We start from the raw sequence: 25,980 nt of genomic DNA, 5'->3' as shown, positions 1-25,980 counted from the left end.
TCTGGCTCTGGTACTTTGGTTTCCATGAGTATCCTAAAATAAACCCCTGTACTTGAGCTCTCTTGAGTTGGTCTCTTGTTGCAAATGAAAACTCTCCCTGTTTGTTCTGGTGGCAATTTCCTATCTATGGTATCTATGAGTGATTTTTCAATCTGTGGATTTTTTTGTTTGGTTTTATTTTCACGATTTTGCTGTCAAGTTTACTATACTTTATAGGATTTCTTTTTTTCTAATTTAAAATCTTACCTATCACTGGTTACAATGAATTTATTTGTTTGTTTGTTTTGAGTTGGAGTCTCACTCTACTGCCCAGGCTAGAGTGCAATGGCACACTCAAAGCCACTGCAGCCTTGACCTGCTGGGTTCAGATGATCCTTCCCCCTCAGCCTTCCAGGTAGCTGGAATTACAGGCATGCACCACCATGCCTAGGTAGTTTTTTATTTATTGTAGAGATGAGGTCTTGCCTAGTTGCCCAGGCTGGTCTTGAACCTTTTTATTCGGGCAATCCTCTTGCCTTCACCTTCTAAATTGCTGGGATTAAAGTTGTGAGCCACTGCGCCCAGCTTCATTTCTCCTTCTTGACTTGGAAGTGGCTTCTTTTCTTTCTTTCTTTTTTTTTTTTAGCATTTATTGAGAAGACAAAAACTCCTACAGCGGGAGGGGATCTGAGGGGGTTGCCTGGATGTGGCTTCTGTTGTAATGAATTATTGCTGCTTTAGTGTCCTGATACCAGGGTGGGTCCAGTTTCTCTAAAATGGATGAGGAAATGTTAAATTAAGTCACATGACAGAGCCTGGAGGGGGAAATGATTTGTGCAACATACCAAATTTAGATTCTGCTTTTGCTGTCAAATAAAACCAAGAAGGGGAAGGGGTAAATAAAAAGCAAAGACAAGCGGAAACAGTTTCTTAGAGCGCTGGGTACTTTAGGTTTTCAATTCCTTTTGCCCTGAGCTTTTACCTTTATTCTCATATTAGGATCTATTAAAAGGACCCAGCATAAGAAATCTATGGGAGGCACTGATATTAGCCAGGAACTACGATTTGTTGAAAAGTGAGGATAAGATAAAAGAGTTAGATGCCTTTAGCCAGTAAGTTGGCCAAAGCTTATTCGTCATTCAGTGACAGCCATAGTTGCCTCAGCCTCAGTACAACCATGTTTTGTTTGACTCAGCCTTGCGATCGGGTTTGTGACTTCCCACTCTCCATTGTGTATATAGCCGAGCACTCTTTTCTATAGAACCCTGAGAGCTCAAAACACACAAGAAGAAAAGGTAGCGAACAGAATTGTTCCAGGGGCATTCGTTTTTCTTCCTGCTACCTATCCAGACGCTTAGAATAAGAACTCGGCGCTGTTTGCCGTGAGACACCATGGACAGCTCTTCAGGCGCCACCTGGTTGGCTCGGCGTGCCAACTGTCCCCAGCCCTCCCCCTCGCCCGTCAGGCCGGTGGAGGCGGCAGGAGGTGGTCCTGACGCCCAGCTTGGGCACGTATCAATACCCAGCCCCCCAAGCTTTTCCCCAGTGTCCCTCCCCGGCGCTCACGCTCTCAAGAGCCCACGCGAGGGGATCGGGAAGGCCGGATCCTCCCTCTCCCGGCATCCCAGGCGACGGGACCCGCAGCTGCGGCCAGGAGACACGCCGCTGGAGGCGAAGGTCGCGGAAGGTGGAGGCGGCAGCAGCCGGCTGGTGCCTGGACCTGCGGGTCGGCCAGGAGGGGGCGGGCCTGCCTCCTGACGCCCCGCCCCCTTCCCCGGCGAGGGGCGGGATTTTCTATCCCCGGCCGCGGCGCAATGCGGAAGAGATGGGCCTGCTGGAGCGGAAGTGACGTCTCCGGCGGCTGTGGCGGCGGAGGCTGCGGGAGAAGGAGGAGGAGGAGCCGGAGGAAGAGGTGAGCAAGCCGGCGGGGGGGCGGGGAGCGGCCGCCACCAGACCCACCCGGAGCCGGGCGGGCGGGCGGACGCTTCCTGAGTCAGTCTCCGCCGCTGCAGCCTCAGCGAGAGCGGTGAGGGGCTACCGTAGGCAGCCCGGGTGCGGGAGGGCGGGAGGGGTTGTGGGGAGACCACGGGTTGTGCCCGGCGCCGCGTCGGGCCGGGGGCCGGGGTGACAGCGGCTGTCAGTCAGCCGGCGGGAAGGATCCCAGTCTGTCTGGGCGCCGGGCATTCTGGCGCATAAATGGAGGGGTTGGGCTGCTGGGCGCCTCCGTTTTCCTGAGAAGGAGCCGTTCTCCCGGGCGGTCGACTGCCCGGGACCCCCGAGGGGCCCCAGTCGTGTCGGTGCCCCGAGTCGTGACTCTTCCCGGGTGGCCATTCATATTTATCGGCCCCGCCTGCAGTCCGCACAGCCGGCCGTGGCCCGGGACTGGGCGGGAGGCGGCCGTAACCTGTGCCGCTTGCCTTGCCCTTCGTCGCCGCCCCGGGGGAGCCGGTCGTGTAGGATAATCCTTCCTCTTCTCCTGCCCCCTAAGGAGCTTTGAGCCAGCCTTGTTAACCTTCCCTCCCACCTCCTCGCCTTCTCCAGCGAGGGAACGGCTTGAAGTTTCCAAATTGCTTCTCTTTCTACGTAGTGACAGATCTTGAAGCAGGAAGCTGATAAACAACTCCGAAATACGCTCAAAATTTTTCCTTCCAGTAAGCATAAATTAAACAGGAAACTCATCTTAACCAAACCGTTTGTGGACTTAAAGTGTTAAAACCTTGTCTTGCCGTGAGAATCGATAAGCTTTCCCTCTGTTTTTTGGTAGAATTAAGTGACGACTTATCTTTTGGAATAAACCATTTTCTCCCTTTGCTCCTTTTTTTCCACCCCAGCCCCCCATCAAAACCTGGCAGGGAGGGACTTCTGGATGCCTTTCAGTCCTCGCTGCAGAAGGCAATATCAGCTTCATTTGCTTTGCTTTGCTTGGTTTTCACAGGACTGCCTCTGAAGAAAGGAGAATGGCGTTCAGCAAAGGATTTCGGATCTATCACAAATTGGATCCCCTACCTTTCAGCCTCATAGTGGAAACTAGGCATAAGGAGGAATGTCTCATGTTCGAGTCTGGGGCTGTAGCTGTGCTCTGTAAGTCATCTGTTGGTGCCCAGCTGGTCATGGTCTCTGTTTTGATTTGAAATAATTTAGATTCAATCATTTTTTACAGAGTCTGACTACCCTTTCACTGTATTTCATCTAGTAGATTGTGCTCTTATTTACTTTTAATCAAACCTTATTTTCCTATAAATTTTTTTTTTTTTTTTTTTTTTTGTTGGAGTCTCACTCTTGTTGACCAGGCTGGAGTGCAGTGGGTCCACTCATGGCCACCACAGCTTCTACCTGCTGGGCTCAGGTGATTCTTCTGTCTCAGCCTTCCAAGTAGCTGGAACTACAGGCAGGCTGCACCATGTCTGGCTAGCTTTTTGATTTATTGATTTATTGAGGTCTTGCCAAGTTGCCCAGGCTGATCTCAAACCTGTGGGCCTCAGGCAATCCTCTCACCTCAGCCTCCCAAAGTGCTGGAATTATAGGCATGAGCCACTGTACCTGGCTTCCTGTAAACTTTTTGTTAGCAGGAGGTGGAGGTTTTGGTTATAGGATTTTGCTTTCTTGAGTTCTGCTGCTGCTTCTGTTAGTAGATCTTTTTCTCAAAGAAATTTTGTTGCAGTTTATATCATATCATGCAAACTCATGATTTTTTTGGTCAGTTATAATAGTGGATTTTATTTAATGTTATTCAATATTGTCAGAGTATCTTATGTTAAGGCCCTTATACTTTCATTAAGAGAATTTTAAACAGTGTCTCAAATTTCATATGCGATATCACTGATTTCATTATGAAAAAATTATTTTGATAGTCTAAGAAAAGGACTACTACATCACAGGAAAAATAGTAGATTAGTAAGATTTGGGTTATTTTATGAGTTAGTGGATGAAATTAAAAAGATAATTTGAATATTGTGTTTCTTAACGTAAGATTTAGGCAGATAACCCCAGTTTGGAGTTATTTTAAATGTGATATCCATTAGAGGCCTGCTAGGATTAATTACTTATTATTTTTTTGTTATGTTATGATCAGTTTAGTAACTGCTTATGTTTTTATAAATTAAAAATAGTGTCTGAAGAGCACACTTCCAAACGATTAAACTTTCTCCAGACTCAATAAGTGAAGAGTGTAAGACCCTAATCTTTGTATATAGAATGTTAATGTCAATTTAAATGTTGACCTGACTAAAATAGTATAATTTTATTCTGATGGAGAAAAGGGTAGTGACGTTATGAAAAATCTCAAGTAAAGAACAATGTAGAAGAAATATATGTATTTTTGGTACATATGATAACATGGTTTGAATGAAGAAGGTCTCTATGTCTTCTAAGCAACAAGTATGAATGATATTGGTTGTATTCAATCAGGATGGACTTAATTGCCATCCTCCTACCTCAGCCTCCCCAGTAGCTAGGACCACAGGCATGCGCCACCACACCTGTCTAATTTTTTGATTTTTTGTAAAGACATGGTCTTGCTATGCTGCTCAGGCTGGTCTTGAACTCCTGGGCTCAAGCAATCCTCTTGCCTCAGCCTCCCAAATGCTGGAATTACAGGTGTGAGCCACTGTGTCCAGCTTAAACCCTCACAATTTTTATTTTTATTTTTATTTTTTTTGAGTCGGGATCTTACTATTGCCCAGGCTGGAGTGCAGTGGCACACTCACGGCCACCACAGCCTTGACCTGCTGGGCTCAGATGATACTTCTGCCTTAGCCTTCCAAGTAACTGGAACTACAGGAACACACCACCATGCCCAGCTAATTTTTTAATTTATTGTAGAGACAAGGTCTCGCCATGTTGCTCAGTCTGGTCTTGAACCCACAGGCTCAGGCAATCCTCTTGCCTTGGCCTCCCAAAGTGCTGGGATTACAGTCGTGAGCCACCGCTCTTGGCCTTGCATCCTCCATATTAATACACCAGAAAAAAATTTTTTTTCAAGTCAAGATCTCACTCAGTCATCCAGACTGAGTACCGTGGTGTGATCACGGCTCACTACAGTCTCCACCTCCTGGGCTCAGGCAATCTTCCTGCCTCAGTCTCTCAAGTAGCTGGGCCTACAGGTGCGTACCACCATGCCTGGCTTATTTTTTTATTTGTTTTGTAGAGACAAGGTCTTGATATGTTGCCTAGGGTGTTTTCAAACTCATGCAATCCTCTTGCCTTGGCCTCCTAAAGTGCTGGTATTACAGGTTGAGCCACTGCATCTGAACCAGAAGAATCTTCTAAAATCATTTTAATATTGAAGCAAAGTTTAACCCTGTTTTCCACTAGGATTAAATTCAAACTCCTCATCCTGTCATCTGTCTGGTGTTGATCTCCTGGTGTTTTTATCATACTTTAAACTTCATCATGCACTTCCCTGTTACACTTTGTTCCTCCAAGACTGCTTGAGTGTTTCTCTTTACCTGTCTAATCTGAGCCTGTCAGTCCCATTCAGGTCTTCTTTCTCCATGAGAATCTTCCCCAACCTCTTCAACTCACATTTATCTTTGCCTTCCCTTCATTTCTGTTATAACTTAATCTGTATCACAAGATGAACACTTTGTGTCCTGATTGTTTTGTTCTCTAACTGCTTATATGCAGGTGTTTTTCTTGGAAATAGATAGTGAAAGTGACCCTAGCAGGGCTTGGTCTTCATGTACCAAAAGTTTATAATTTCAACCATCTCTAGCTTCCTTGGATTTAAAAAGTCAAGTTTTAAAAAATTAGACATTTTAGTCAACACAGTGCTGAGGATTACCAATTACTTAATTTTCTTGGCTTATGCCTGAAGTGTCATAAAATTTCATGTTTCATATTGTTAGTATATACCAAAAAATAGGTTGCAAGATAAAATACAATGGAAGTAATCTCAGATCATGGATCCTTTTAGCAACAGAGGGTTCACTAATGCAGCCTCAGGATTCTTTCTTTATGTTGATAGAATTCTAAGCTTAAATCAGTTATGATGCTATGACATAATCAATGTTATAATCACCTGGGCAGCTTTTATAAATAAATACTGGTGCCTGGGCTCCAGCCCTCTATAGATTTATAATTAGATTGTGATGTTCATTTCTGAGAAGAGTTTATATAGACCTTTCTATGAAGGATTAGGGGATCACTTTTTTTGGCTTGCAGATTTTATGCAAAATAGCCATGTTTCCAGCATTTTAATGCTATTGTTATTTATAATGGGGCTAATAAACAGTTTTTTGACACCCTCAGGCTGAACCAAGTGGTAGTATTCCCATAGCATTTCAGTATAGTGCCTTCATATCATGTGAAATTCTGCTCAGATTTCTGTGTCTGGATGCCAGACTCCTTGAGGAAAAGGTCTACATCTTAGAAATGTTTGTGTTCCTAGTGCTTAGTACAGTTTTCCCATACTTTAAAAATAAGTAATCACTTGAATGAATGACATCAAGGGAAAGACTAATATAAACTTGATTACAAAGTTGACAAAAATGGTTATGATGTTTGAAAATGTGGTATCCTTTTCCAATCAAAAAGGAATATACATTTCCTGTATTTTAAAGAATTGCTGTTTGACAGAGCTGCTGATATAAAAGACATGTATCACACATTTTTTGGATTTGTTACGGAAAACTCCTGTTGAAAATAACTTTTTTTTAAAGTTGGAGTTTCACTCTTTCACTCAGGCTGCAGTGCGGTTGCATACTCATAACCACTGCAGTCTCTACCTGCTGGACTCAGGCTATCCTTCCACCTTAGCCTTCCAAGTGGCTGGAACTACAGGCGTGCACCACGCATGACACCTTGCTAATTTTTCTTGATTTATTGTAGAGACGAGGTCTTGCCAATTTTCCCAGGCTGTTCTTGAACCCCTGGGCTCAGGCAATCCTCTCGCCTCCACTCCCAAAGTGCTGGGATTACAGGAGTGAGCCATCGTGCCCAGCTGGAAATAACTATTAACTGTGTTACTAAAGTTCTTCTGAAATGCCTATTTAAAATGTCTATGAGGCCAGGCATGGTGGCTCAAGCCTGTAATCCCAGCACTTTGGGAGCCCCGAAGTGCCATAAAATTTTATGCTTCATATTGTTAGTACATACCAAAAAATAGGTTGCAAGATAAAATACAATGAAAATAGTCTGAGACCATGGATTCTTTTAGCAACAGAGGGTTCACTAATACAGCCTCAGTATTCTTTCTTTATGTTGATAGGATTCTAAGCTTAAATCAGTTATGATGCTGTGACATAATGTTATAATCACCTGGGCAGCTTTTATAAATACTGGTGCCTGGGCTCCAGCCCTCTAGAGATTTATGATTAGATTGTGATGATCATTTCTGAGAAGAGTTTATATAGACCTTTCTATGAAGGATTAGGGGATCACTTTTTTTGGCTTGCAGGTTTTATCCAAAATAATCATGTTTCTAGCATTTTAATGCTACTGTTATTTATTATTGGGAGACCGAGGTGAGAGGATTGCCTGAGTCCAAAGGTTCGAGACCAGCCTGGGCAACTTGGCAAGACCTCATCTTTACAATAAGTCAAAAATTAGCCAGGCATGGTGACACATGCCTGTAGTGCCAGCTGCTTGGAAGACTGAGGCGGAAGGCAGTGGCCTTGAGCATGCCACTGCACTCCAGCCTGGGCGTCAGAGAGACTCCAACCCCCGCCCTGCCAAAAAAAAAGTCTGTGAGGAGCTGGCCAAGTGTCCTAGGTAACATTGTGAGACCTTGTCTCTACAGTAAATCAAAAAATTAGCTGGACGTGGTGGCACATGCCTATAGTTCCAGCTACTTGGAAAGCTGATATGAATCCCCCGAGCCCAGTAGGTCGAGGCTGCGGCGGCCATAAATGTGCTACTGCACTCCAGCCTGGGAGACAGAGTGAGATTCCGGCTCAAGAAAAAAAAAAAAAATGTCTATGATGAATGTTACTTAGACTTCTAGGAATACTAAGAATTAATTTTGAAGTTACATTTCTTTAAATAGAAAATAATTTTCATTATTAATTTCTGCTGTTGCATTTGTTTCTGAAAAAAACTTTTGAAATGTTCTTATCCTTAGATAACAGTTAATGCTTTTTCGTAGGGTATCCATTTTTAGCATTACTTAGTTTAAAAAATTATTTATATAGAAAATGTTCAATTATATTGAAGTTTGATGCATGTGGAGCAATGGTTCAGTGTAGCAGGTGGACTCTGACCAGTATGCTGCATCTGTACCAGAATAAGCAGTATCATGATCAGTGAATTATAACAATACATATTTTCTTTTCTGGAAACTAGTTTACTAACAGATAAAAGGTCAAGCGCGATGGCTTACTCCCAGCACTATGGGAGACTGAAGCAGGAAGACTGCTTGAGCTCAGGAGTCCAAGACCAGTCTGGGAAGAGTAGGGAAACCTCATCTCTACCAACAAAATAAATAAATAAATCAGCTGGGTGTGGTGGTGCATGCCTGTAATCCCAGCTACTGGAGGCAGAAGGATCACCTAAACCCAGGAGGCTGAGGCTACAGTGACTGTGAGCATGCCACTGCATTCTAGCCTGGGCAACAGAGTGAGAGTCCAACTCCAAAAAAGCTAAATTAAAAAAAAAAACAGCCAGGCTTGGTGGCTCAGCCTGTAATCCCGCGCCTTTGGGAGGCTGAGGTGAATGGATTGCCTGAGCCCGCGGGTTCGACCTAGGCAACTTGGCGAGACCTCATCTCTACAGTAAGTCAAAAATCAGCCGGGCGTGGTAGCGCGCGCCTGTAGTTCCAGCTACTTGGAAGGCTGAGGCGGAGGGAACACCGGAGCCCAGCAGGTCAAGTCTAGGGTGGCCGGGAGCAGCCACTGCACTCCAGTCTGGGGAGACAGAGCGAGACTCCAACTCAGAAAAAACAAAACAACAACAACATGAGGGTATAGACTAGTGATGTAAATTCCTAACTCTTAACATTAAAGCATTTGCTGTTTTCCATATTACATGCTAGTATGGGGCAGCTGGAGTTCAGTAGCACACTCACGGCCACTGCAGCCTTGACCTGCTGCTGGGCTCAGGCGATCCTTCCACCTTAACCTTCCAAGTAGCTGGAATACAGATGTGTGCCACCATGCCCGGCTAATTTTTTGATTTATTGTAGAGACTAGGTCTTGCCAAGTTGCCCAGGCTGGGCTCAAACTCCTGAGCTTGGGCAATCCTCTCACCTTGGTCTCCCAAAGTGCTGGAATTACAGGCTTGAGCCCCCCCCCCCCCGGATACTGTTTTTATTTGTCTTGTGGTAATATTATTTTCAGATTTCCAAGTAGCATAATTTGAATCTGATTTGGGCTCAAACTATGCACTCAGTTGACATAAAGGCCATAACATTTATCTCTGGACCTGGTTTTACCTCTGGTTGTCCATAGGAGATTCTTTGTCCACCTAATTTTTTCTTTTCTTTTCTTTTTTTTTTTGTTTTGTTTTGTTTTTGAGTTGGAGTCTCACTCTGTCACTCAGACTGGAGTGCAGTGGCCGCTCCCGGCCACTGCAGCCTCAACCTGCTGGGCTCCAGTGATCCTTTCGCCTCAGCCTTCCAAGTAGCTAGAACTATAAGCATGTGCTACCACGCCTGGCTAATGTTTTTTTTGATTTATTGTAGAGATGAGGTCTCGTCAAGTTGCCCAGGCGGGTCTCGAACCCACGGACTCAGGCAATCCACTCACCTCGGCCTCCCAAAGTGCTGGGATTACAGGCTGAGCCACCCAGCCTGGCTAATTTTTTCTTATATCATGGAGATATAAATCATAATACTATAGAACACATTCTCTTTATCACAGGATGTGAAGTATTCTGTCTTTTCTAGGAAACTATTTAGTATAAAGGACTGATAATAATGAAATAATAGTTGCCACTTAATGAAAGCTTACTCTGCCAGTCACAACATTAAGCCAGAGCTTTCTAGACTTTACTGTTCATGGCGACCTTAGTATCTCAATAAGTTTTTCACAGCCTCCCTAGTCCATAAGCAGTACCTTATTGTTCTTTTTATTAATTAGTTCCAAAAGTGTTTATGTCCTAACAACTTTAGTAGCTGTTTGAAAAAAATAATGCAGGCCAGGCGCAGGGGTTCACACCTGTAATCCCAACAGTTTGGTAAGCAGAGATGAAGGATTGCCTGAGCCCAGGGGTTTGAAACCAGCCTGGGCAACATGGCAAGTCCTCATCTCTACAATACACCAAAAACTAGCCTGGCATGGTGGCATGCTTGTATTTCCAGCTACTTGGATGACTGAGGCAGAAGGATCACCTGAACCTAGCAGGTCGAGGATGCAGTGGCTGTGGGCATGTCACTGCACTCCAGCCTGGGCAACAGAGTGAGACTCCTACTCAAAAAAAAGAAAAAAAGAAAAAGAAAAAAAATAATGCAGAATAAATTGAAAGTAATTTATTTTCTTCATAAGTAACCATAGTTATTTACTAATGGGATGTGTGTACCTTTTGAGCACTGAACAGCTTTTCTAACCTTGGAATCAGATGGAACACTGCCCTCCTCATTTTCTGTTCCACATTGATTTACTTTTCTTTTTTCTTTTTTTTTTTTGAGTCAGAATCTCATTCTGTCACCCAGGCTAGAGTCCAGTGGCATGCTCACAGCCACTGAAGCCTGGGCATGGGCTCAGGTGATCCTTCTGCCTCAGCCTTCCAAGTAGCTGGAACCACATGTGTGTGCCACCATGCCTGGCTAATTTTTTGATTTATTGTTGAGACGAGATCTCGCCAAGAACCTCTGGACTCAGTCAATCCTCTTGCTTCTGTCTCCCAGAGTTCTGGGATTACAGGTATGAACTACTGCACCTGGCTCCACATTTATTTTCTTTCTTTTTTTTTTTGAGTTGGAGTCTCACTCTGTCAACTAGACTGGAGTGCAGTGGCCGCTCCTGGCCACCGCAGCCTCGACCTGTTGGGCTCTGGTGATCCTTTAACCTCAGCCTTCCAAGTAGCTGGAACTACAGGCGCGTGCTACCACACCCGGCTAATTTTTGATTTATTGTAGAAATGAGGTCTTGTCAAGTTGCCCAGGCAGGTCTTGAACCCGCGGGCTCAGGCAATCCACTCACTTCGGCCTCCCAAAGTGCTGGGATTACAGACTGAGCCACTGAGCCTGGCCTCACATTGATTTTCAAGTAATACTTTCTGTTATCACAGCAACCACCAAAAACACAGCTTCACAAATATATATCATTCAAGGAATGTACTACAATCTAGTGTTACAACTCTGAACCACCTCTAATAGTGTGGCCGATTTCCAACACATGTTGAGAATCTCAGTGTTTCCTTCAATTTAAAGTATCTTGTAGCGTCCCTGAGAATTTGCTGTAGTGTCCTGGGGCATCTCATCATACAGTTCAGAAAATGTGGTATCTGACACCCTTTATTTCACTCAGTTCTGTGGATTGTGCTTTTATCTATAGTTCACAGATGTGGAAACTGAGGCTTGGAAAAATTAAATAATTGCTTGGATTTTGTCAGTTACCATTTGTGTATTGTGAGGGTGGTGGCTATTGTTTTCAAGGGTGGAGAATGAAGAACGAAAAGAAGGGAATGCCAGTAGAAGACTGTAAGAGAGACTCCAATGAGAAAACTGCTGCACTTGTGTTTTTGCCTACAAACTATTAAAATATCAAAGAGGAAAACATGGTTTAATTTAGGGCAGGTTCATAAAAAGCAAAGTTTCTTTGTTGGGCCAAGAAATGTTAGGTTCTGAGATTTTGGATAAATGTAGTAGATGGTAATGAAAGCAGTGTGCATAGTTGTTTTTTTTAATTGCCAAATGCTGTCAGTCAACATGATTGCCCTTTAGATAATTTGCAGTATCCTATCTCTTTTTGAGAAAAATTTGCAAGTTGAGGGAAGAAGAGACTTTTTATAGTTGACTTTTTCAGCACAGAAATATGGAATTTAGACTTGTTACATATCACTTTATGTTAGGGTTGCAAAAACTCATTTTCTTTTTATAAATAATTTTTAGAATGTACATGTTTAATAGAAAGTCAGCAACTTAAATATCAACTCATTAAAGTCAAACCAACTTGTCTATCCTGGATCAGTAGCAGGAGTAGCCTACTAATGTAGGGCCAAACCAGTAGCTCCTAAGTGCTTTCATTTCTTTACCATTTAACCTTGCTATGAGGGAATAAAAGGGAAAGGCAGAGCTTCTTTCTCACTGAATAGTAAAACTCCATGATTTTCTGTTATATGATTTCAGGTCTATCAGATATTCTGATTTGTCCCATAAAATATAACTAGCCCAGGACTCTAATAGGTTTTGCTTCTGACCATGGTGGAGAAACAGGAACTATATTTACCCTCCCACCTTAAATAACACCAACAAAATGAACAAAATATATGGAATGGTTTTCACACGTTGAACAATAGGCAGCACAAGATGTTGACCCCCAAAAGAAGGGAAACAAATGAGGTGGGCATTATGATTGCTCCAGCTTACTGCCTGAAGAGCTTCCAGGCCACAGCAGTAGAAGATGCACCCTACCAAAACTTGGCAGTCTCCGTGAATAGAGAATATGGGGAGGCCAAGGCAGCCAGAATTCTGAAAGCTGAATCCCAGAGAGGAGATAGCTGCATAAAGAGCTCCAGAGAGCTGAGAGGGTTCCACTTGAGATTTCAGCTGAGTACTGGTCAGTGCTAGTGTGTGAGAAAACCATCCAAGGTAGGAAAATAATCACCGAAAAGGAGCAGGGAGAAAAATTTCTGGAGCTTGCACAGGGCTCGGAATAGTTCATGCTGAACAGCCAGAGTGGAGAAATCTTTAGCGCATAGGGAATTGAGTTGAGTATTCAAAAGGGTATATTGCTTCACTAATAAGATAAGAGTAGCCCTAGACTATATTCTGTCCTGGTCCTTCCTAACAAAGGTTAAAAACAAGATCCATAGGGATCACATTGTTTCTAAAAACTTAGATTCCAAATAACTATCTCAGAACAAAGTTTACGAATATTTACAGGAATTTGTGCATATATGTGTCTTCAGCATTCAGTCTTGTAAAATTTACAGTACAAAATTAATGTATGTGCAAAGAAGAAAAATACATCTTGTAATAAGGAGAAAAGTCAATCTGTAGAAGCAGATGCTAAAATTAATAGGCAAGGACATTAAAACAACTATTATAAATATACCCTATATGTTCAAAAAATAGAGGAAAGAATGAGCATGTTAAGGAGAGACATGAAAAATGTGAAATACCCAAACCAAACTTCCAGAAATGAAAATAAAAATATCTGAAATGAAAAAATACACTGTTAGGGATTACTCAGACACTGCGGAAGAAATGGTTGGCAAACTTGAAGACATAGTAATAGAAACTGTCCAAAATGAAATACAGAGAGAGAAAAAAGACTAAAATAAGTAAATAAGCACAGCATCCGTGAACTGTAGGACATCTTCAAGTGGCCCAATATGCATTTGTAATTGGCATCCCAGGGAGAAGTTTATAGGGAAGAAAAACATTTGAAGAAATAATAGCTGGCAATTTTCCAAATTTGGTGAAAACTGTAGATCTACATATCCAAGAAGCGAAATGAACCCCAAGCAGAAGAAACATGAAAAAAAATATACCTAAATACATAATCAAATTGCTATTTACCAATGATACAGGGGAAATCTTAAAAGCAACCCAAGGAAAGAAAAGACACATATGTATAGTAGGGTAAAGATAAGAATGATAGTAGACTTTTCTTTAGAAGCAATCCAAGCCAGAGGACAGAGCAGCATCTTTAACTGGGAAGAAGAAACAAAACAAAACCATCCACCTAGTATTCTATATCCAACCACTCACTTTTTCAGGCATTCAAAAGGTAAAAAAATAAGAGCTAATTATAATGGGTAGCACTTTAACAGTGTTACTTTGCTTTTCATCCAGTACTAACATTTACAAGAATTTTGAAGTGATAAAGTCTGGATCAGTGAAATTTTGAAAGAAGTGTACAAAGTGAAAGAAACAATAGAGTGGAATGGAGTTGGGCATGGTGGCTCATGCCTATAATTCCAGCAGTTTGGGAGGTCGAGGCGAGTGGATTGTCTGGCTCAGAGGTTCGAGACTAGCCTGGGCAACTTGGCGAGACCTCGTCTCTACAATAAAATCCAAAAAATTAGCTGAATGTGGTGGCGCATGCTTGTAGTTCCAACTACTTGGAAGACTGAGGTGTAAGTATTGCCTGAGCCCAGCAAGGCGACGCTGGGGTGACTGTGAGTGTGCCACTACACTCCAGCCTGGGCGATGGAGTGAGACTCCAACTCAAAACAACAACAACAACAAAAAAATCCCAGGCTGGAGTGCAGTGGCGTGCTCACAGCCACCACAGCCTTGACTGCCAGGCTCAGGTGATCTTCCACCTCAGCCTTCCAAGTAGCTGGAACCACAGACCTCTGCTGCCATGCCCGCCTGTTTTTTTGATTTATTGTAGAGACCAGGTCTTACCAGGTCCCTAGGCTGGTCTTGAACCCCTGGGCTCAGGTAATCCTCTCACCTCTGCCTCCCAAAGTGCTGGGATTACAGGTGTGAGCCTCTGCATCTGGCTGTATTTGTATATGTTAAATGTTATTATTATTATTATTACTTTTTGAGTTGGAGTCTCACTCTATCGCCCAGGCTGGAGTGCAGTAACTCGCTCCCAGCCACCTCAGCTTCGACCTGCTAGGCTCAGGTAATCTTCTGCCTCAGCCTTCCAAGTAGCCTGCACTACAGGAGTACGCTACCACATCTGGCTGATTTTTTGATTTATTGTGGAGATGAGGGTCTCACCATGTTGCCCAGGCTGGTCTTGAACCCGTGGGTTCAGGCAATCCTTTCATCTCGTCCTCCCAAAGTGCTGGGATTATAGACTTGAGCCACCACACCCAGCCAGAATGTTATAATTATTAAAACATTCTGTTTTCCCTTATTTTTTTTTTGAGTTGGAGTCTCCCTCTGTTGCTCAGGCTAGAGTGCAGTGGCATGCTCTTGGCCACCACAGCCTCAACCTGATGGGCTCAAGTGATCCTTCTGCCTCAGCCTTTCAAGTAACTGGAACCATAGTCACGCACCACTGCACCTGGCTAATTTTTTGATTTATTGTAGAACCGAGGTCTTGCTATGTTGCCCCGGCTGGTCTTGAACCCCTGGACTCAGTCTATCCTCTTGCCTCCAACTCCCAAAGTACTGGGATTATAGGCATAAACCACCATGCCTGGCCTCTGTTTTCCTATTTTATCATAATCCTCTTATATACCTTTTTATATATAAAATATGTTTACTTATATAAACTAGCTCTTAGCAATAAATATTCATCAAGAGTTGTGTTTTAAGCTATTCTACTAGTGGACCATAGGTTTGCTGTAGTCTATTGATTGTCCTACAGAAATGTAAATACAAGTATTTTAATATCCTGTGGACTATGCATGAAGTATAGGCAAGATGAATCTTTTTGTTGTTGTTTTTTCTTCAATCTTTTTATTTTTGAATTTTATAATTAAGTATATTCCTAGCTGGTTGTACATTCATGCTTATTAATTGTCTGTTCTTGGTCAGCATAGGGAATATGTCTTTGGCCTATCTTGTTTAGTAGTTTTAACAATTCTCTTAGTGAATGGGGAAGAAAGTATATTTATCAGACTTGTAGTTGTTACAAAGCTATGTGGGATTGCCGTGGAGCTGGGTAGAATAGATATGTTGGATAACACAATTGAGATCATGGATTAGAACAAAATGAAAATGCACTTCCCCCACTGGATCAAATTGAGCATTTATTCCTGAACCAACTGCTTTGGCTATAGGGATATCATGTGCTATTTGGATCAGGCAGAAGAAAGCAGAAATTACTGTGACTGTCTAGGTTCCCATACTACCCCCAAATGTTTGGAATGGGTACTTGGTTGCTGGTCTCATTGACCTCTGTATACCCTCAGACCTGCTCTTCCTTCAGTCTTCCTTATTTCAGTGGATTGCACTACGTCCACCCAGTTGTTTCAATTAGAACTTAAGAACCATCCTCAATACCCCTTCCTTTCATGCTTTATACGTTCTCTTCCATTACCAAGGACAGTCAACTCATCCTTCTAATTTCATTGAGAATCCATGCAATTCACACCATTTCAGCTGGTTCTATTTCAGTCAAGCTGCTGTCATCTCTTTTGTGATCATTATAATTCCATCCTTAACTGGTCTCTCTGCTTCTACTCCTCTATCTACCCCTCAGTCTTTTAAAAAATACTGTTTAAATCTTATTAGTCCTCTAAGGTTGGCCACTGAACTTTATTATTATTATTATTATCATTTAAAAAAAAAAATCATGGTCTCGCTCTGTTGCCCAGGCTGTAGATCATGGCTCACCATAGCCTCTACCTCCTAGACTCAGGTAATCCATTTGCCTCAGCTTCCCAAGTAGCTGAGACCATGGGTGCATGCCACCATGCCCGGCTAAATTTTTTATTTTTTGTAGAGACGAGGTCTTGCTGTGTTGCCTCGGCTGGTGTTGAACTTCTGGGCTCAAGGCTGCCTTGGTCCCCCACAGTGGCGTGAGCCACTGTTCCTGGCCTTAAAATCTGAACTTTAAGATGCATTAAAGGCCAGGCATGGTAGCTCACATCTACAATCCCAGCACCTTAGGAGGCCGAGATGAGAGGATTGCCTGAGCCCACAGATTTAAGACCAGCCTGGGCAACTTGGCGAGACCTTATCTCTACAATAAATCAAAATAGAAGCTGAGTTTGATGGCGTGTGCCTGTAATTCCAGCTACTTGGAAGACTGAGGCAGAAGGATCGCCTGAGCTCAGCAGGTCGAGGCTGTGGTGGCCGTGAGTGTGCCCCTGCACTCTAACCTGGACGACAGAGTGAGACTCTGACTCAAAAAATTTTAAAAATGCATTAAAACCGAATCTCTGTCTTCCTCTTTAATCTTATGCCACTTTACCTCTAGGTTTCTCTTTGGTCTTTTAGATCTGAACATACCAAATTCTTTCTAACCTCAGGGTCTTCATATATGCTGTTTATTCTGCTCCAATTTGTATTTTTAAATAATAAGTTTGTTAAATTATAACATAGAAAACTATGTAAATCATAAATGTACCGCTTGATGAATTACTACAGAGTGGAATACCCATATTACCACCACTGGGTTGAGAAATAGAACATTATTACCATCTCTCCAGAGTAATAGAGTATTCCCCCAGTGCTCCTTCCCAGTTATCTTCATCATGATCTGAAAAGATAAACTTGCATAAGTAGCCAGGCTCCGTGGCTCAGCCTGTAATCCCAGCACTTTGGGAGGCCAAGGTGAGTGGATGCCTGAACCCATGGGTTCAAGACCCACCCGGGCAACTTGGTGAGACCTTGTCTCTACAATAAATCAAAAATTAGCCGGGCGTGGTAGTGCACACCTGTGTGCTGCGGTGGCCAGGAGCATGCCACTGCACTCCAGTCTGGGCAACAGAGTGAGACTCCAACTAAAAAAAAAAAAAAAAAAAAAAGAAAACTTGCATAAGTGGAAGTATTCATTATGTATTCTTTTGTGTCCAGCTTCTTTCAGTCAATGTTATATATGGGAAATCATCCATGTTGTAGCAAATGGCAGTGGTTTACTTATTTTCATTACTATGTAATATTACATTGTATGAATATTACAGTATTTAGCTGTTCTGTTGACATTTACTTTATTTTCAGTTTTTACTGTTATAAATGACATTTGTATGAACATCCTTGTACATGTTTTTTGGTACACATATATACACATTCCTGTTATATATTTTTTAAGGAGTGGGGTTGCTGTATCATAGGATATGTGTATGTTGCCTGGAACATTTTTACCTCTGCTCTTCATTTGACTAGCTTCCTGCTTATTCTTCAGGTTTCAATGTAAAAATCACTTCAGTCAAACTTATTCTATAACTAATGTCCTGCCCTAACAATCAATTTTAAGTTAGGTCCTCCTGTTGCAGTCTACTGGAACTTCATCATAGTACTTACTATAATTTATAAGTTCGCATTTGTATGGTTATATAATGTCTGTTTTCCTAGTAGATTCCTAAGAAGGTGTCAGGGTACTGACTTTTATTCCTTGAAACTTGGCAGGGTCCTGGCACATAGTAGGTATTCAGTAAATACTTACTGCATGAATGGTTATTTTTTCTGAAATGTTACCAAACTTGGAATGTAAAGTTTATATAAAACATTAATTTGGATAGTTTAATGTCTTTCATCTGGAATTTTATTTTATTTATTTATTTATTTTTAAAGCAGGATTTATTGAGAGGACAGAAAAGCTTCCACAGTGAGAAGGGACACAAGGGGGTTGCCCTCAACTGGAATTTTAATTACTTATGTAAGAAAAATCTTTTCCTTTTAAAATAATTATTATCTTTATATAGAATGAAATGGATAGAGGCTTTACTGCCAGCTAATTATCTGATTTTGGGTGAATCACCTTACCTCTAGTCCTTTTCTTCTGAAAATGAGAAGCTTAGACTAATCCTCTGCACTGGAGTTTCCCTGGTTCTATATCAGAGTGCTAGCTGCATGCAAATAAACTGACCACAAAGTGCAGTGCATGCAACCATAGGCAAATTGTGATTCTAGGAAGATCATTCTAATTTGCAATCTTATTTGCATGTGCTTATTGACCTTTTTAACCTCAGTCTTCGGTATCTGCTGGAGAAGGACGGTCTGTCCCTAGTCTGGAAGGTTTGAGCCAGAGTAGAATGTTGACATTGGATAGTAGGACCATTACTGGGTAGCTGTATTATGTAGTTTGAGTTATTATAATTCATCAGAAGTTAGAGAAATTTACATTTAAATTTTGTCCTCAAAATACTTTTTGGCCGGGCACTGTGGCTCAAGCCTATAATCCCAGCACTTTGGGAGGCCGAGATGAGAGGATTGCCTGAGTCCATGGGTTCGAGACCAGCCTGAGCAACACGGAGAGACCTCATCTCTACAATAAATCAAAATATTAGCCAAATGTGGTGGCTTGTTCCTGTAGTCCAGCATTTGGCTGGGCTCGGTGGCTCAAGCATATAATCCTAGCACTTGGGAGGCCAAGGCAAGAGAATTCCCTGAGCCCGCGGGCTCGAGACCAGCTTTGGCAACATGGTGAGACCTCGTCTCTTCAATGAATCAAAACATTAGCCAGGCTTGATAGCGTGCACCTGTAGTTCTGACTACTTGGAAGGCTGAGGCAGAAGGATTGCCTGAACCCAGCAGGTTGAGACTGTGGTGACCAGTAGCATGCCACTGTACTCCAGCCTGGGTGACAAGTGAGACTCCAAAAAAAAAAAAAAAAATTGCAAGTGACTTTTATGTTATCTCTTGATCTTGGGTAATAAATTAATTTTGTTTCCTTCCTGTTCATATGGTGGAGTTAGCGATACAGGTGTGATTACTATATGACAACTATTCTGTGTTTAATAAGCATCTGTTTTAGAGTCACAACTCATGAAAATCGAGAAATAGGCATAAGATTATATTTTCATCTTTTTTTTTTAGATTGGAAAATATAGCTTATTTAGAAAGTAAATTAGAGAGAAGAGATTCACCTCCCCAAGCTAGGAAACATGGCAGCCATAGCTCAAAGAGCCATGTGAACACACCAGAGTTTAACAACAAAATGGTCAATGGCTGCTTGAATTTAAGTGCTTTTTTTTTGAGTTGGAGTCTCACTCTGTCACCCAGACTGGAGTGCAGTGGCTGCTCCCAGCCACCACCTCAGCCTTCCGAGTAGCTGGAACTACAGGCGTGCGCTACCATGCCCGGCTAATTTTTGATTTATGTAGAGATGAGGTCTCGCCAAGTTGCCCAGGTGGGTCTCGAAGCCGCGGGCTCAGGCAATCCACTCACCTCAGCCTCCCAAAAGTGCAGGATTACAGGCTGAGCCACCGAGCCCGGCTCTACTTAAGTGCTTTTAAACCTTCCCTTTATGGGGGCAGGTTGTTAAGGTGACTAAGTGGTATTCTGTTTCACGTCATCAGAAAGAGCAGGTAAGCACAGGTACTGACATTAGGTAATGGATGGCAGGCACATGGGTGAATTAGTCACATTATTGTTGTCATGTTGATGGGGTCTTTGTCAGGAAGGTCACAAAGGGCTGATTAGGTTAACTTGTTCACAAAACAAGCTGGGAATGGGAACAAAGGTCAATCTTCTGTGACTGCTTCCTGCTGGATAAGTGTATAGAGATGTCCCTACCTGTCCCAGTGACTCAACGCTCACTACAGGAGTCCAGGCAGATTCCCACTGTTGTATGAGTGAGTTTCCGGGGTTGTTTTTTTTTTTTGAGTCGGAGTCTCACTCTGTCACACTACTCATGGCCACCGCAGCCTTGACCAGCTGGACTCAGGTGATCCTTCTGCCTCACCTTCCAAGTAGCTGGAACCACAGGCATGCGCCACCATACCTGGCTAATTTTTTGATTTATTGTAGAGATGAGGTTTCTCCATGTTGCTCAGACTGGTCTCGAACCCCTGAACTCAGGCAATCTTCTTGCCCCAACCTCCCAAAGTGCTGGGATTATAGATGTGAGCCACCGCGCCTGGCCTACCAGTTGAGTTCCTTAATCCATATGTGGATGTTCCTGCAGCTTTTCTTCAGGTTTCTGCTCTGTAGGCAATTCAGGAGGAGGATGTGGGAAAGATGTGGCTCCTGAAGCTTTGTTTCTTTCTCTAGTCCCTAGAGAAACTGACTAGATAATCAGTGATGATATAGCTGGAGAAGGCTGAGGGGACAGGGAGAGGTCCATTTGCTGTAGCTCTGTTGTAGATGGTAAGTGTAAAGAGCAAGTAGCAGAGAAAGATCGCCAAGCACCTTGTTTCTCTCCATAGAGAGACTTGGGTTGAAAAGAGAAGAGTGAGAGAGAGCGAGAGTGCAGCAAAATGTTAGGCTTGAAAATCTTAACAGGGCCTCCAAAATGCTAGATCAGACCTGCTGTGGGGTGTGTGATCTGGTGCCATGCAAAAATGCGAAGAATTGCACAGAAGTAAGGTTGGAAAGTATAGTTTATTTAGAAAGTAAATTAGAAGCTGGGCACAGTGGCTCACTCTTATAATCTCAGCACTTTGGGAAGCCACGGTGAGAGGATTGCCTGAGCCCATGGGTTCGAGACCAGCCTGGTAACTTGGCAAGACCTCATCTCTACAATAAATCAAAAAATTAGCCAGGCATGGTGGCATATGCCTGTAGTTACAGCTATTTGGAAGGCTGAGTTGGAAGGATCACCTAAGCCCAGCAGGTGGACGCTACAGTGACCATGAGTGTGCCACTGCACTCTAGCCTGGGTGACAGAGTGAGACACTAACTAAAAAAAAAAAAAAAAAAAAAAAAAAAATTAAAGAGGAGATTCAATTCCCCAAGGTAGGGGAGTGGGCCAAAACTAGGAAACATAACTCAAAAAGTCACATGGACACACCAGAGTTTAACAAAGCAATGGCCCCTGAATTTCTCTAGTTCAATCTTAATGCTTCATTATTTACCTTAAATTCTAATTTGAGAAGGGAGATTGTAGTAGCAGTAATGCTGAATAATGCCAATTCTGTCATACGACATAGTGCTATAAAGGTAAGCTACTCCAGCAAAAATTTAAAAAGGGGGTGTTGAATAATGTGATAGAGAATAATTGGTATGTTAAGTTTTGATAGAGAACATTGATATATTTATACTCTCGAGTTTTTTCTGTAGCGTATAAGTAGACCATCTCTACAGCTTCTATTTTTACTACCATCCTGTAGCTTAAAGAGGAAAAGTTGTAGGTTGGACCTGCCTTCTGTCATAAATTTGTTCAGGTAAAAAAACTTTGAAAAAATGCACAGATCTAAAATAATGAGTGAGTTAAATTATCTGAATTAAGTTGTAGGATATTACTACCTCATGACTTTATGAGTTTTAACTGTTTCTTAACCTCTTCTGTGCTGATGGGCAAAAGGCAAGCTTATTATTTTCCAAGGATAGTTTCAAACAATTTCAACAGAGTAGAATATTAAAGCTAAGTTATTTAGGATGGATGTCAGGAAAACATTTATGATAGAATATAACAATATTTACCCTTCTTGGGGCCTCCAATCTGGAATTGCCAAATTGTCTCCTTTCTCAATTTATTATATCTTTATTATTTGGTGAATATTTGATAACCTTGGGAAGAACAGGCTGTGGGGTCATCCTAAAGGTTGTAGAACTTTTTGCTCCCTTTCAAGTTTATAAAAATCCAAAGGCCTTTTGAACTTTTGACTGATATACCACTGATCTAGGGTAATTGGAGGAAAGTACTTCTCTGATCACGTAGAATTCCAGTAGCTGCTGGCTCTCTCACTGACTGGCTAGAGTTATCTTGTCTTCTCTCCTTTCTGAATGTATCTCATATGCCAAGGAATGCTATGAAAATTAATTTTTTAGACATTTCATTTTAGGATGTACCAAGCATATGTCAAAGCAGAGTGAATATTATAATTGACCACCAGGTATTTGTTACCTAGCCTCCACAATTACCAGTTCATGGACACTTGTTTGTTTATTCCTATCCACTATCTCTCCCTGCTCATTTACTGTAAAGTAAATCTCAGACATCATTTTATTTCATCCATAAACATTTCAGTATTAAACATTTAGTATATTGCATATTGTTAAAAGATAAGCACTCTTTTTTAAACAATCACAATGTCATCATCATATTTGAAAATTTAACAGTAATTTAAAAAAATCACATATCTAGTCAATGTTCAAATCTCTCTGATGGCCTCATAAGTGTTTTGTAAGAATACATGTTTATGGCACATATTTTATTTTACTTTAAATTCTATTCTTTGACCTTTTATTTATGTATTCACTAGGAGTAGATCAGAGGGCCTTTGGATATTCTTGATATAAGAATATGTTTAAAATATAGCTGCGATTGTAGACTTATGCTTAAGATAGCTCTGTGGTCTTAGGAAATACATGTTTGTATTAGATAGAAGACTAAAACAATTTAAGGCATAAATAGCCTGGGTATGGTGGCTCACATCCATAATTCTAGCATTTTAGGAGATGCATGTTGGAGGATCACTTAAGCCCAGGAGTTTGAGACCAGCCTTGGCAACATAGTGCGACTTGTCTCAATAAAAAAATAACATAAAATAAAATTAGCCAGGCATGGTGGCACTTGCCTGTAGTCCTAGCTACTCCGGAGCTAATGCAGGAAGATCACTTGAGCCCATGAATTGGAGCCCGAGGTGAGCTGTGATTGTGCCACTGCACTTCAGCCTGGGCAGCCGAGTGACATGGGAAGAAGTTATTTTCCTCTTTAAAATAATCTATTGGCCAGGCTCGGTTGCTCAGTCTATAATCCCGCACCTTGGGAGGCTGAGGTAAGTGGATTGCCTGAACCCGTGGGTTCGAAACCCAGCTGAACAACTTGGTGAGACCTCATCTCTACAATAAATCAAAAAATTAGCCTGGCATGGTAGCGCGCACCTGTAGTTCCAACTACTTGGAAGGCTGAAGCGGAAGGATCACCAGAGCCCAGCAGGTCGAGGCTGCGGTGGTGGGGAGTGGCCATTGCACTCTAGTCTGGGTGACAGAGTGAGACTCCAACTCAAAAAAATAAAATAAAATAAAATAATCTATTTATTGAACATATACACTGGTGGGGAGGAAAAATTTAAAAATAACAAAAAAATAAACTATTTAGGAAGTTAGATACTGTTTATCTCTGAGGTACTGTAGCAGTAACTTTAGAAGTTGGAATTTAGCCGGGCTCGGTGGCTCAGCCTGTAATCCCGCACTTTTGGAGGCTGAAGTGAGTGGATTGCCTGAGTCTGGTGGTTCAAGACCCACCTGGGCAACTTCCTCATCTCTACAATAAATAAATAAAAAACTAGCCAGGTGTGGTAGCGTGCGCCTGTAGTTCCAGCTACTTGGAAGGCTGAGGCAGAAGGATCCCCAGAGCCCAGCAGGTCGAGGCTGCCACTGCACTCCAGTCTGGGTGACAGAGTGAGACTCCAACTCAAAAAAAAAAAAATGAAGTTGGAATTTGCCTTAGTTTATGTGTTTGACATGTAAACTGCTGGGCAGGTGGCTCATGCCCATAATCCCAGCACTTTGGGAGGCGGAGTGAGAGGATTGCCTGAGTCCAGGGGTTTGAGACCAGTCTGGGTAACTTGGTGAGACTTTGTCTCTATAAAAAATCAAAAAATTAGCTGGGTGTGGTGGTGCGCATCTGTAGTTCCAGCTACTTGGAAGGCTGAGGCAGTAGGATTTCCTGAACCCTGCAGGTTGAGGTTGTGGTGGCCATGAGTGTGCCACTGCACTCCAGCCTGAGCAACAAAGTGAGACTCCGACTCAAAAAAAAACAAGACATGTAAACTAAGAGACGCCGGCCTTCTTATCTTTAGCTGAACTGCTGCACATCTTGATGAGCTCAGAATAACTCCTAAGACAATAGTCTTCTGAGAATTCCTACCTCCTGTAGTTAGAAATCAGTAACTTATAAAGATTTGTTTCGCTTAGCATATTGTTTGTTTAATAGCATTTATAAATAGGAGGGAAAAAACCTCCACAAATCTCTCCACAAGAGGCAGTTGATTCCTTTCCCTGAAAGCATGGTGGATACCTTGAAGGACTGCACTAGCAAGAAAGTGACCTGAACTTCTGTGTCACTGTATCTCTCATTTCCGCTCATTCTTTGTTTCCTCTGAGCTCTCCACATATCCTGCCACTTCATAAACTCCACTGTTTTAAACTTTGGCTAGCAATCATTGAGCAATGCCTGTCTTCCCTGCCCCCACCTTCTCACTCTCACCCTCACTTTCAGCCAAGACATACACATTTGAAAACTTCCAGACATAACTGAGGTGTTGTTGAATGTAGTTGAATGTGGATTTTGATAATGAAGGCATTCAGATACTTACAACGGTGAGGTAAAATGTTTATCTTTTATGTATTATTTTTATTAAAAAAAATTTTTTTTGAGTCAGTCTCACTCTGTTGCCCAGGTTGGAGTTCAGTGGTATGCTTACGACACCTCAACCTTGACCTGCTGGGCTCAGGTAATCCTTCCGCCTCAGCCTTCCAAGTAGCTGAAATTACAGGCATGTGCCATTATGCCCAGCTAATTTTATGATCTATCGTAGAGATGAGGTGTCACCATGTTACCCAGGTTTGTCTTGAATCCCTGGACTCAGGCAATCCTCTTGCCTCCACCTCTCAAAGAGTTGGGATTACATGCGTGAGCCACTACACCCAGCTGTTTTATGTATTATTATTGTTATTTGAGTCCAAGGCTCACTCTGTCACCCAGGCTGGAGTGCAGTGGCATTCTCATGTCTACCGCAGCCTTGACCTGCTGGGCTCAGGCAATCCTTCTGCCTCAGCCTTCCAAATAGCTGGAAGTACAGGTGCAGTGCTACCACACCGGGCTAATTTTTTGATTTATTGTAGCGACAAGGTCTTGCCAAGTTGCCCAGGCTGGTCTGGAACCCCTGGGCTCAGGCATGTATTATTTTTAAATTAACAACATGTGTCCTTTTGTGCCACAACCTCTCAGTTTGTTTTTGTCTATTAAATGAATAGTTAATCAGCAGCTGCTGTGTTCAGAGTCTCTGTGCTAGGTTGTGTTGTGATACAAAGAATGAGAGTGAGTTTCATTTTTACAAGTGACTGTAGTGTAAAATAGGAGAAAGATTTACTTCCAACTGGAGTGATCAGGGAAAACTTCAGAAAGGGAAATGGCACCTTAGGGACTGGAGGATGGGACATATTTGGAAATACAAAGATGACTAGCGGTTATTCCAGATGGAAACAACACTGTGAACAAAGGAGGAGAGAATGTGAATATGGAACACATGGAACGGGCAACAACATTGTTCATTTTTGAGTGAAGCATGGGATACAAGGGGAGATTTGTTAAGGGGAAAAGAGCCATGGTGATAGATTGAGTGAAGTATTTACAAATGCTGTATTTTTTTTTTTTTGAGTTGGAGTCTCACTGTTGCCTAGACTGGAGTGCAGTGGCCGCTCCCGGCCACCGCAGCCTC

General features: G+C 42.4%; 1 protein-coding gene across 5 annotated transcripts in view; it reads left to right on the top strand.

Annotated features, from left to right (window-relative positions):
* Window positions 1-1,793: 1,793 nt before the first annotated feature.
* The window catches only part of SYNJ1 (synaptojanin 1), a 106,215-nt gene continuing 82,028 nt past the window's right edge, over window positions 1,794-25,980 (top strand). For 2 of the 5 annotated variants that reach the window (XM_021717763.1, XM_008068457.2), the window contains exons 1-2: window positions 1,794-1,891; window positions 2,915-3,060. In XM_021717763.1, coding sequence (XP_021573438.1) covers window positions 1,794-1,891; window positions 2,915-3,060 — 244 coding nt within the window. The other 3 variants (XM_021717766.1, XM_021717764.1, XM_021717765.1) reach the window with 2 other exon arrangements.

This window comes from Carlito syrichta, unplaced genomic scaffold (assembly GCF_000164805.1).
Source record: "Carlito syrichta isolate Samal-C Ts95f unplaced genomic scaffold, Tarsius_syrichta-2.0.1 Scaffold310961, whole genome shotgun sequence".
Classification (NCBI taxonomy): Eukaryota; Metazoa; Chordata; class Mammalia; order Primates; family Tarsiidae; genus Carlito; species Carlito syrichta.
Note: the sequence above shows the minus strand (reverse complement) of the source record. Positions and strands in the feature narration are given on the sequence as shown.